At 39.8% G+C, this 13,519-nt stretch overlaps 1 protein-coding gene across 1 annotated transcript in view; it reads right to left on the bottom strand.

Moving 5' to 3' along the window:
• Positions 1-13,519, bottom strand: part of BRSK2 (BR serine/threonine kinase 2) — a 331,200-nt gene that overhangs the window by 50,427 nt on the left and 267,254 nt on the right. The window contains exons 9-11 of the mRNA XM_009288666.2: positions 10,657-10,688; positions 5,016-5,180; positions 4,188-4,285 (exon numbers count right to left, since the gene is read on the bottom strand). Coding sequence (XP_009286941.1) covers positions 4,188-4,285; positions 5,016-5,180; positions 10,657-10,688 — 295 coding nt within the window. The remainder of the gene's footprint in view (positions 1-4,187; positions 4,286-5,015; positions 5,181-10,656; positions 10,689-13,519) is intronic.

Below are 13,519 nucleotides of genomic sequence, written 5' to 3'. Positions count from 1 at the left end.
AAAATACAGAAGGATTTTCTTTTCTTTAGTTGGGCTATTTCAGTTCCCTGCCTCCATTTATAGACACATTTTAGCGGAGGGTAACCACCTGTAAAAAAAGGCATCTTTTAGCGCTGCAGTTAGAAAGAAGTTCACAGTGCCCAGCTCCTAAGGCTTCTTCCTCTGCCAGGATTCCTTTGTAAAACAGTAATATTGCATTTGACAATTCTACCTCTACTGCCTAGTCTGATGGTATTATTTTTATTATCCTGCCATCCTCACGCCCCCCATCTGCTTGCTTGTTTCTTCTCTCTCTTACATTGTATTTTTTAGAACAAGATCCCTTTAAGGCAGGGCTTATTCTTGAAACAACGAGCATGAGCAAAGACAGCTCAAATGCAAATGGGCTAGTGATAACAACTGACCCCATTACTGTATAACCCAAATATTCTTTGTATTAATGGTAATAATTTTCCTGTTAAAAATTAATTAGAAAAAAAGCAGTTGTATCTCACTCCATTTCAAACTACGTCCAGTAATAAAAAGGTAGTAGAAAATACTAGTAGGGGTAATGACCTCCAGATTAGGAAAATATATAGTGCATAAAGTTAAGGGAAAAACAAAGGGAGATAAACCTAATAAAGCAGTTATACTGGGTGACTTCAGCTGCACACATATAAGTAGTCAAAAATAAGCTGGGACAAGGTTTAGACATTTCAAACTCCTGCTTCTTTAAACAAGTTCAAAGAATGAGAAAGGATTCATCCCACAGGACAACTCCTGGCATCAGAAGTGTGACTAGAGCCGAGTAACACACATAACAACAATGTAATTACGTTTGCTATCAACAACAGAGAGTTGATACAAGTTTTGCAGAGGGATATGAGACATTAGAAAGGAAGGTGGAAGAGTGCAGTATAAAAGAAAGGAAAAAGAAGGAAGAAGAAGGAAGATGAAGAAAGCAGTTAATGCCAAAAGAATGGAGATGAGTAAGTTCAAACTGCATCACTGTTAGTTAATAATAGAGTCTAAACAAGAAAGATGGAAAAAGGCAAGAAAAACATTTTATGAACAAGTATTTTAAAAGGCAATTTGATCCAAGCATGTTCAAAACAGAAGACTTCAGCAACTGGAAATTTAGCTGAGTGACACTTACAAAAGTAACAGGCCAAATATAAGATGGACATTAAAAGAGAGGGAAGAAGAAATCTGAAGAGGAATTAGCTAAAGACTTGAATAACTGTTTTGTACAGCCATCAGAAAGAGAAAGCTTGAGAGAAGGACAGTAGCCAGAGGGACCATGAGGGAATCAACAGAACAATTAAGGAGGAGATGTATATTGCTAACAAGCTAAATGGTGCTTTTATATCAGTCCTTGCTGCTAAAGATGCTGGAAGATACTGATTTCCAATCTATATTTTAAACTATCAAAGAGAGAGATTAAGCAAAAAGAGCACGTGGTGAAACACACCAATAAATTCAACAACAGCAATTCACAAAGGTTTGATGGAAAATACATCCAGAAACTTGCATGAATGTGGTTGAGCTTCTAACAAAGGTATTTGATTCCTCTTTAAAATTGGCTACAATCCTACACTATACATGGCTGAGGGTAGCAAATATTGTACATATTTTTTAAACGAGTCTGAGTAAGAAACAACAGGGCACTGAGTCTGTCATCACTGTCAAGTCTAAAGATACTAAAGAAATAGCTAAATACACAGCCATCCTGCCATAAAGATCAAAGTGGTGTCACATAAAAGCAGTAGAAGATTTTGCAGAAGCATGGGAATTAAAAATAGGAAAACCTCTGGTGTTTGACCTTCTCTTCTTGACTCTCTGGAAATATTTCACATGGGAAAAAAAATCAAGTCCTAGTCTGGATCAGTGATAGTTTTGGGGATGCATTTTCCTTTTATTTCACGTCAGAAAAGTGAAGCCATTCCTAAGGATTTTTACAGAGGAAGAGAGAATCACATAGGTAATGGTCCAATTATAAAGGCATTGATCTGGAAGGTGGGAAATAAAGGTTCAACTTCTGAGTTTGGATGAGGCACCTATATCCTATATGGCTATTCTGGCCCAATCTCTTGTTCTCTGGTTAAGAAACTCCTTTATTTATTAAGAAACTCCTTCTTTATTAAGAAACTCCACTCCACAAAAGCCTTTTCCTCAAGGAAACATTATTTAACACTCATTCATTTTACTGAGCAGTTTCTCATTTCTGTGTTTTCAGGTAAAGAAAATGGAGCTGGACTCAAAAGATGGTGAAGGTGGCCCTTCCCTGGCCCTTTGAGAAAGCTTTATATAGCTAAAACATACAAAAGGGAGACCAGAAGAGAGTGCTAGTCTGGGCTGGCCGTATTTTTACCCGCATCCATCCCTTCTGAGACCTAACATGCAAAGAAAGAGGAAAAAGCAAAATATTCTGAGATGCACTTTTTTTTTTCTGGCAAGAGCTCAGGCAATGCACAACTCTCATGAATGTGGTTTCTTCAAGCTGCTGTTATTAAATCTGTTACTTTTTCTCTGCTATTCTTTGTTTGTGCAAGGCCATTGCTAATGGCTAATGACGAGATATTCATCAGAAGCCTGACTGTTCTTAATTAAACCTTGCCCCATGTTCTCAGAGATACTGCTGGGAACAAAGGAGGTGGAAACCCCCTATGGAAGAGGAAATACAACCTACAAACACTCAAAGAATAATGCTCAAAGAGTCTAAAATGTGCCGATAAGGCACAATGATACATTCAGAGTAGTGTTTCCCTGTTGCGGAACATTTTCACTCCTTGTACAAAAAAATACAAGAGTAGAGCATAATATTTCAGTTCAAACCATGAAAATACTTTGGCATGTGGAAGAGAGATATATGATGTATTTAGGGCATAGCTACGTATTCACTTACATGATAGATATGAAGATTCTAGAGTCACCTTGCTTCTTTTCTTATGACAAAAGCATTTCTAAAACAAGACGATGGCATCCTTACATTGCAGGATAATCTGTTTGAGTCAAAAGCTCATTAGTAAAGTGCTAGATGACAAACTGCACTGAACAAGGGGCTTTTGACTACAGGACCTGCAGTTAGCACATCTACCCATCTTCATCAGGATCCCTGCTAACATGCTCTCTGTAGCTCCATCCAGGTAAGAGTTTAAAAATTACTGTGTTGACTAAGAATGTCCATCTCTTCTCTCATAGAAGAGATTTCCCTCCAAAATTATAGGGCCTGGAGCCTGGAACTTGGATAAGGTAATAATTCAACGGAGTATTAACAAACCTACAGTTCAATATACCACTGCCCTGTAGGCTTGGGAGAATCCACGCTTTCCAGTGAAAATAAAGAGCACTTTGCTTCTAGCCTTCAAAGTTCTGAAATACAATACCTGAAAATCACAACACTATCATGTAAAAATGCTATTTCAGGTTATTGATAGAAGTGAGTAATCCTTTATTAGTTAAACTTTTGTCACTCTGCACAGCAAGATTCACTTATATAGTTAGCTCCTCAGGGAATCATTTTTTCTGTTGTCTAGATCAGTGAAGTCCTTGGCGATCAGCAGTACCCTAAAATACTAATGAAAAATTCTTCAGGAATAAAGTGGTATCACCAGAGTTTTATAAGATATATAATCTTACTGCATATTAAGCTTTAAAAGTCTTTTTAAGATAGCCTAAAAACATGGGAGTTTGATGTATGTACTAGAAACAGGTATGTGATATTACTCATACTTTCAACAGTGTATATATTTACCTACAGAAAAGAGAATGTGTACATATATAACTCCATAGGGATGCAATGCTACACAGTCTTACCAGCTCAAGTCCAGAAGCAGCATTTCTGCAATACTGCATGTAGATTAGTAATTAGAAAATTCTACCACTAGACTACACTGCTTATAATCCTCATCTGCTTGCACAGATCCAGCTTGTGGGTCCACATGATATTTTTTAAGATCTGGTTCAAGACCAACTTGGATGTTTCTGCACTGTGAGACAGACATGTCCTGAAAAATGAAGCCTTCGAGTTTAACCACAGAACAGACCTGCCTGCCTCAGGCTGAGGATTCTCACTAATGCTGTACACCGTTTCAGTGGGAAGGTAACAGTGATACTAGGGTTTGGGTATATATTTAAAAAAAAAAAAAAAAGGTGAAGAGGAACTAGTTGAGATGGGTTCATGGTGACAGAGGTCATATCTGCAGTACCTATTTCATTTCTAGGGGGAAGATCCTCATCTTCATGACTAGGATACCTCTCCTTCCGGTCAAGCAGAAGAAAATAAATCATTTTCTCTTGGTTTTCTCTGAAAAAAAGAAGAAAAATCTTTAAATTTGAAGAGGAAAAAACATCAACATGTAGATAAACCATTCTCATCAAACAAACAGTTACAGTTATTCTAAATAAGCTGGAAATGGTCATGTACCTGCCAGCTAGATACACAACCCACAAAGCTTTTGAGAATCTTGCTGTCTCCAACAAGCAGCTAGTGAGAAAAGGAAATATGATTCCCATGTTACACATACAGAACAGAGGCACAGGACAGACAAGGTAACGTGTCCACAGGAACTCCAAACCAAGACTGGCAGCAAGACAGGTCTCCTGAGCCTCTAAGTGCTCTTTCTACTACATGCCTCTCTTAACACCTCAGGAAGTACACCAGCTCTCAGGCGTAAGCTTGAAATAAATGAGAATTTGCCAACAAAGGCATATCCAACACAAATAAGAGCAATGATACTTCTCCATTCGGACTGCATGGCCCATCTTTTCAGGAAGTGACCTTGCCTGGCAGCAAGGGAAGAGACAGCACCATGCCTCCGTTGCTGGTCACGCTGTGAGCTTCTGACACACGGTGCAAGAAAGGCTCAGTACTTGCTCCCAACACCTCACTAGCAAATGAGCAGCCAGAGGGTGAGAAGTTGCTACTGGTCCCTCACAGCAAGATACATGTTAAAGTGATCTCTACCTCTCCCCAGGTTTATAAGTATCCCAGCCCGTGGACACCCAACTGATATTAAGACTGAGCAAGTGCTTACTCTTCCGACAACAAGTCCTGTAAGAGTTTGTTTCGGTCACGGAAGCAGCCTAACGAGTGCATGCTATCTAACACATCTGGATCAATATCCTCCAAGGAAGGGAGAGAACGAATCTGCACCTTTCGAGGGATTGGTTGCTCTGGTTCTGGCTCGTTCTTACCCCCTCTGCAGAGGAAAGAAGACGAGAGAGAGAAAGGGGGCAGGGAAAGAAGGAGAGAAAAGAAACATGAGTCACAAATGAACCCGTACTCTGAAACACAGCCTGCAGCAACAGATGGAAATAGCTTGTTAAATTCCCACTGAGAGACCAGAGCTCACAACCAGACAGATATTCTTTTCAGAAGAAACTGCCGTGAAGGCTAAGAGTGACCAGCACCTTGTGGATTTCGGTCTTTAGTGAGAAATGTCTGTGTTCAGTCAGAAAGGCAGTAGGAACTTCACTTACCAGTGCCCTCGTAATTTAAGCAGCTGTTCAGCGTCCTAATGCCAAACATTTACAAAACACTACGCAGTTTTAGAGATGCTGTCTCATTAGCAGGTCAGACCTCAGGTTATCAGGCTGAAAAGTGCAAGCTGAATGATTCTCTTTCAAAGAAGGAGCTGTGAACAAACCATCACTGTTTTTCACCAATTCTGATTACAACTGGCATTGCAGCAATTTCTTTCTTTAAAGCTTCCAATGTGATTAAGAGACCTCAGTATTCAGGTCTCCACTTGACACACTTTAAAGGGTTTTTGGGGAAACCAGGCTGTCTATTTACACGCCCAAATACAACAAACTCTGCTTCTCTTCAGACATGCAAATTTGAAAATTGTGGCCCAAGTGTGATGCCCAAGGTCAGCGGCAGTCCTAGGAATACACCATTAGTGGTAGAGCATATTACTCTTTTAAAAGTAGTTAACACAGGCTTTCCTGCATAATTATCTCATCCCATTCACTAGACTCAGGAAATATTGATTATTCATTGCAGTTAAAGGCCCTGACTGTAAGAAACAGGTCAAGGTGTCAGGGTATCTATAACCGACTGAATGATATATATTACAGGCACCCTGAATATCCTTTGATTTCGTTTAGGTAGGCAGTAAGCAATTTATGTAAACTCTATCCACCCAAAGAGGTGGGTATGGCGGTGGCGGTGTTTTGGTTGGAGAAACTGTCTGCCCTGAATCTTTTCTATTTCTCAATGGATGCTTTGTGCTATGTTGAGGTTTTCCTGCTCTGTGGGTGAGGTCTTCCCTTTCCTTTATGTGATGTAAATGTGTGACTGTTGGGTCCAGGCTCCCAGGGTGGGCAACAGGAATCGGGAATATTTAAACTGCACCAGATGTCAGTGTTTGCTGTTTATGGGGCTGTGTTTGGGCAAGAGATTCTTCCTTTTGACGCTGGCAGAAATAAGGTGAACACAACTTGTGAACTTACTCACACAGCTTAAAATGCTCTGGGCTCAGATGTGAGCTATCCAATTATCTACACAGAAAAAGGAGCTCCAATTCAAATGCACCTATTTTTTCTTGGGTAGGTTAGAAAGCAACGCTGGTAGGATCATACACGTGAGCTCAAGGTCTCAGCCAGTGCACCAAAAAAAGAGCCAATGCAGATTATCTCCTCCAATGTAAGAAGGCAATACTATGTCATTGCAGCCAGGGCTCTGATGCTGGGACAGAACAGTTACATGCTTCACCTTAATCACAGGAGATTGCTGGGTGCTACTTGCAATTTAAGTTGAAATGCAGTTGTGAGGCATCTGCTCTGTTAACCATGTTTGTGGGACATCACTTGCAGAAAGACTCCTCAGAAATTTTCATTTTATCTTCTCTTGAAGCAGTGAAAATGTGCTCAGCCCTTCCTGGATACGTGTCATGGAGCCAGACTCTGATGTGTGTTACGTGGGTCATGACAACATGGGTCAGATCCCACTTCTGTTACACTGAGCATTCACACACCCCCTGCTCAGTTTTATTCAGTTTAGGGGACTGGAAGCAGAATATACAGGACAGAGACAGAATCTGCTCCTGGGGATTCGTTCTTGTGTGTCAAACCACTAAAACAGCTTCTGACACCTCCTTGGAGTCTTGCAGAAGGGTCTATGTATTCTGCAATGACACCATGGTCCTCAATCTAAGGGCTAGATTCAAAAATCCTTGTTCAACTAAAGAAACACCTTATTCCTCGAGTGCCCTGTCTTTAAGAGGTAGCTACTCCGACCTCTTAGGATCAGGATCTAGCTCTCAGCAAGTAATAAGCAATGATTAGATCATAACCTTGCACTATTAAAGCCAGTGATGACCTTGTCATTAAGATAAATTCTTGCATGATGGACCTTTGAACAGCAGCTGAGTGTTTTTGTTTTTTAATGATCTGGAGTTCACTTTTAAAAAGTATTGACTTAATTAATCATTCATTATATCACAAGCAGATGTCCTTAAGGTACTTTAAAGAGATTAAAAAGAATTATTGATTTTGAAAATTTCCAGAAAATCTGGGTTTCCTACTAGGTGCCTTAGTCTATAGCAGAATATCACCTGCAAGCTTCTTTTATATCAATCAGAGTGGGAGCCATTTCTAGAGAGCACAGCTTGCCATCTTCTGTGTACTGAAAAGTGGCTTTTCCTTATGCCCTGCACCTGGTCAGCCTCAGACATAGTCAGGAATTTTCACACATTCTCATCAGGTACAAGCATATTCTGCAGAGGTGCCTCGTCATTTGGCAATGCAATTCAGTGCTTCAGGAAATGAAAATCACCGGATCTGGGCTGTGATTGGCATGACTGTATTGCCTCTTCTATTCTCAGTCTAGCAGAGAGTGACAAATTTGTTGCATTTCAGCCCACACAGACATCAAACAATGTCACACAATGAATACTGCAAATCATGTATATTTTTTAAAGGCTCACATGAATGTAATTGGTGCTTTAAAACCCATCCTCCTTTGCAAGGATAGGTGCCTACAATGGCTGTGATTCCAGACCAGGGTGGACTTTTTCAGTCTCTCCATGAAATTTCCTCGTGAACCTCACCAAGATGCACATTTGCATCAGTGCAAAGCAAAGCAGAACCGGTACAGTTACTCTTTTTCAGATTTTAGTAAATTTGGTACCTTCACAATTAGGGCAATAACTCAGTGTTACAGGAGTATGTATTTACCATAAGAGCTAATTTTATTTGCCCTCTTGCTTTATTAAAAAGATGTAAAAATAACTGTTATTTGCTGATTTATGATAACCTGCGCTTGAGGTAAAAATAAATGATTTCAATTTAAAAGGCTTAAAAAACCTCATTAAATTAATTTGGGTGGGAGAGCAAGAAGAACGGGAGGTTGGTGATGAAAGGTTTCTCTTTGGTTTCTTTTTTCCTTTTTTTAGGCTTGTGAATGATGATTTCAACTTTCAAGACCTCTTTCTCTGTCTGCCTAGTCTGCAATTAAATAAATCTTTTCCTCAGTTTTACAGTAGCCTTAATATTTATTTGAAGAATTAAGTGAACTCACTTATATGTTCTGAGTACAACTTTCAGGTCAGTAACCTAGATATGACAAAGAATGAAGATTTTACATAGAATAGTAGTGTTACATGAAATAAAGAAAAAATGAAAGATGTGAGAAAAACAGCCACTTATAATCTCTCTTTCTCTGTCAGCATCAATATTTCCAGGCAAAATGAATGCAAAGAGGCTGTGAAACATTACCAGATGAAAGTAGTTGAGTTCTGGAGGTGGCAGGGTTATTCACAGACTAAATTTAGCCAAAGGAGGTTAACCTCCTTAGGTCAATCCATGGCCAGTATAGAGAAAATGAGAAAGAGACTCATTAAAAAAGCTGTTTTGAGCAGAAACTTCATTTTAGGCAATCTGAACAGACTTCTGGAAGAGCCTTTCTCTCTATGCATTGACTACACTGGGAGTCTAGGGGAGACTTGCTTTTGCAAAAGTCAGTTTCTACTTCTGAAAACAGCCTCACATGCCATTTCCATTGGGGTAAAAACCTGTTTACAGACATCAGAGAGTCTGACCTTCATCCAGAAGTACACGAAAATGTTCAAACGCTTATGTCTGCAAAGAAAAAAATTTTCAAATTCTAAATCTAGAATAAAGTCATGAAATAACACCTGCCTAATTGTGCATGTGAGCCTGGGACAACAGTCCTCCGACAGGTGAAAACTTCAAGGCAAACATCTTGCGGAGGGTTACAATAATAATACAAGCGATCAATGACATTTCATTTTATTTCCCATTCCAGTTCTGATCAAAGCACAGAAAGTCAGCTGATTTCACTCCATGGAGAAGCAGAGGGGATCAACTATCCAGTCTGATGTAAACAGCATTTACTTCTGGAATTGCTAGTAAGACATTACAGGAGGGGTATTTTAGAGATTATAATTAGAGATTTCCCCCCTCCGTTTCTCCTACATTTATCCATGAGAGTTTAAAAAAAAAAATACCTGCAGCAAACAACACTCCAGTCCTCCTTTGGTTTAAAAAAGTGCCATGTCAACTGGTTACTGTAGAGAGCATGAAAAAGCCATGGGCAGAGTGCTGCCACCATTTCAGGTGAACTAAGAAAAAAACATGTTATTCAACAAACTGTTGAATGCCCTCAGGTCCTATCAAAGTCAGATAAATCCAGAAGTGAACATTACCCATAAGATAGAATTAGAGAAAACAAAACAAATCAAAACAAAGGGGCTTTTTTTTCCTGGTGGCAGGCTTAAATATCAGTTCATATCATCCTCAAGTATTTCCCAAGAGCAATGATAGGATTATGAAGGCAGGACTTTCCTTATCACCCACCTGGGGAACCTGTAGGTATGCTGACCTCCAGAAGTATGTATCAAAGCATCATTTCCTTGTTTAGTATGTGAAGTATTTTCCTTAGTTTGATTAGGTTATCATCAGTATAAAAAAAAATGTTATTTACTTAGGTTTCTTGAAATACTATTAAGGCTACACAAAGTGCAAGGTCACTTTTAAAAGCCATCAATCTTCCTTATACCCAAACCACTAGACAGGCGCGTACTTTTCTCACAGACCTCCTGTTTCACTGTCAAGACTGCTGCTTTTAATCAAGTCACAGAACTACTCTCACATCAACAGGTTACGAGGTCAGAAGCAGCCTCTTAGCTTGCTGCGAAGAAGAAGGAGTAGGGATTATGAGACAGAAAAGCTCTTGTTCACAGGTGCTTACTTATCAATATCATCATTTTTGTTTCTACTTCAGAGAAAAGCCAAGATGCCAAGAAGGAACAAATGAAAGCTTTCTTGTCAAGAAGGTATTGCAAGGGATTGACTGTAGCACTTGGATAGCAAACTAAATATGGCTGTTAGTTGGGGGGTTTTTTTGCTGATCACTTGCAGGTATCTTTTTTAACACAGTAAGTTGCTGGACTGAATGTCTTACTTCAAACAATTGTTAGCCACTGTATAAAAAGCTCCTGGCTTGATATATATATAGATGAAATTACATGAGTAGCAAAGGGTAAAAAAAAAAAACATTAGATGCCTTTCTGTCCTCTGCCCCTTTCCCCACCTGTGTGAAAGCTGCTTTCAAACTCCAGTCTCTCTCTTGAGAGATCACTAGAATATCAGCTCCCATAACAGAACCAATAATGAATGCATGCAAAAGTGAATTAAAAAAGTGTTACTTACATATACCATATGTGTTTCTGAATATGTTCTAGCTGTAAAGGAAAAGAAAACAAGGAATTAGTGCTGTAAAACAGAAAAGGTAACTCCACAAGACATCCTTATTCAAGGCATATTCAAGTAAGTCCGACATTCCAGAGCTGGATCTGTGCAAACAACAGGAACTTTATGCTGCATGAAGAGCATGCTCATCCTCACCCGCCCCACTGAAAGTGAGACTATCATTCCGGACGTAAGGAATCAGTCAGGACCAAATCCCAGGAAAATGCATAAGTACAAGGCTTCACAGGCAAGTGTTTTGGCAATTTAAGTTTCTCCCTTCCCAAGCCCTTCCCCTCTATAATCTAACTGAAGCTAACAAACTGCTCCTTTCTGTATGTGCTTAATAGCTGATTCTTTACACCTAAAGTTCATTTCTAGTTTTGTTTTGGAAAAAAGGAGAGATAGAGACAAGGAAATAGAAACAGATTCAAACAGATAATGTGAATAAACAAAATAAATTGTGCATGTGTGATATGACCTTCTGCCAGGACCCATTCTTCACTGGCTTCACATTTATCATTAAAACCTAAAGACCAAGTAGAATAAGGTTCTATGTCAAAACAATACCATTTATTGTTCCAGCACCTGAACACCAGACTGCAAATTTCTTTTACTTCCTTCTTTCCTGTTTCATACATGAGCATTTTATTATGTAATGAAGGACTAATCAAAGGTGAAGAGTGGCCTTGTCTCCCTATGAAAGGTAGATTCCAGCAAATGTTACACGATGATCATGTTTTCCACAAGCATAGGGGAAAGAAAGTAACACCCTTTTTCCAAGAGAAATTCGTAACAGTAGAGAGAACAAACTGTTCATATGACATACTTACAGCATAACCTTCCTAATCTGTTTTTTTTGAAGCATCATCACAGTAGAAAAGAACTTTTCATAGATGCCCAGGGATTATTCATTATGCGGACAATATTTCTCATATTCCTCATTATGAAGCACCTTTGTACGTGCAGAACAATATGCACACTCACTGCACACAGGCTTGCATTTGCGCAACATACAGGTGAGAGGCAGGGGAGAGCTGGAAGGAAACTCAAGTGCTAACAGCTATAAGATGAAATCACAGACCCATTAAACTGGTCAGGAAGAACAGAGACAGCTGTCCTGCTCTTATTACTTTCCACTTCAATTCCAGAATAATGAGAATCAGAGAGAAAAAAAAAAAAGAAAAAAAGGAGGAACGGACAAACAACAAAATCTCAGAGATAGAAAGTAGGTGTTTGCCACAGAGAGCAAGGAATCAGAGAACTCTGTGCTATGGAACAACAGCTCCGTCCCTGGGAAACCAGGAAGATCTGAGGTTGGCTCTATATGCGATTGTTTTTAAAGTGAGACAGGGCTTTTCCTGAAAACAAAGAAACAAGGGAATGCAGCTTAGGAAAGCATGACAGGAGGCTGGAGGGAGTAGTATGAGAGGCAGCCTCCTTTAAAACCAAGACTGTATCAACACTGCAATCAGAGGTGCAGTTAGTACTTGCATATCTAGCTGTCTTCTAACCAGCCCAGGTGCTGGGAGCACCAATGGCCCCCAGCACACACATCCACAGGCCCAGGCAGACTTGCACAGCATCCAGCTGTGGCCTCAGCTCTGCCACAATAATTCCCCTTCATCACAATTCCCCTTTCATTAGGTAGTTCTTTAATCCCTGCACTATTAAGAGAAAGATGGAGTATTCCTGACACACTGCCATCTCCCCTGACCAGCCTAACTCAAGGAGATAAGATACACATTATGGGTGTTCCCCTAACAGCCTGGAGATGCAGCCCTCTTCCTCCTGGTTCTTTACAAGCTGAGGTACAAACACAGAACATAAGAAGAGCCTATTTTGTACAGTTTCCATGGGACAGGATTTTAGCATCGTTACTTACCAGGTCCATAGTACTGTGAGGATCTGCTAAGGAGTGTACTGTACCTCCTTTGCTTGGTAAAACCACCCTATGAGATGCATATCTACTTGCTATTTCATATATACCACATGGAGGGTTAGAGACATTAATGATTTCAGACAAGATGCAGATGATACAGCTAAGCGATGTCCAAGCCTCTTTCATGCTTGCTTCTCCTGCTGCATTTTCTGTCTCCATGGGTCACATTGTTCTTTTGTGCCTGTGATATGCAGAAATGCCATGGCAAAGCAGACAACGGCACTTTGTTTTCTGAGTCAGAGAGGGGGAAGAAAGGAGGGTCACCAGTTCATGTCTTAGTCACAGAACCTCTGGGCTCCTTCAGAGAAATGTCAAAGAGAAATCCCTTCTGCTCATCCCTGCTGATCAATCTCGTTCAAGCTAATGAACCCATAGCATTTTTCTGAAAGAGAAGCCTTGTAGCACCTTGATATACACTCAAAGGTGTATGAGAGCTCTCATGGCTGCTGTTTACCTACACATCTGCCATTCAATCCACATCAAAACCATTGCTGTGAAGTACTTTAGGATATCCCAGATAAGAAAAGTATTCTACAAAACCAATTTCTATTCTGATTCAAATGTAATTGCATTGAAATGTTATTACAAGTGTGCTTGCTGCTGCCAACATCTTCACTGCTTTTTTAAAGGTAATTAATTAATGCTTTGTTGCTTTTCATCTGCATTAAAGTGACAGGAGGGTTATGGGAGGGCGATTGGTTTTGACAAGGAGAAGTCTGTATGCTTTTTACTATGCAATGCAGGGGAGGGAGATACACAGTGGGAGCTAATCTCACTCCTCCTGCCTTCATTTAAACACAATGTTTAAATGCATTTAAGTGACGAAGGCATTTAACAACCCTTCCCAGAGGGTTCTTCTTGCTGTTTGCACATGAGTTTGCCAAA

Source organism: Aptenodytes forsteri, unplaced genomic scaffold (assembly GCF_000699145.1).
Source record: "Aptenodytes forsteri isolate BGI_AS27 unplaced genomic scaffold, ASM69914v1 Scaffold8, whole genome shotgun sequence".
Taxonomy (NCBI): Eukaryota; Metazoa; Chordata; class Aves; order Sphenisciformes; family Spheniscidae; genus Aptenodytes; species Aptenodytes forsteri.
The sequence above is the reverse complement of the archived record's forward strand: the minus strand, read 5'-3'. Positions and strand labels throughout refer to the sequence as shown.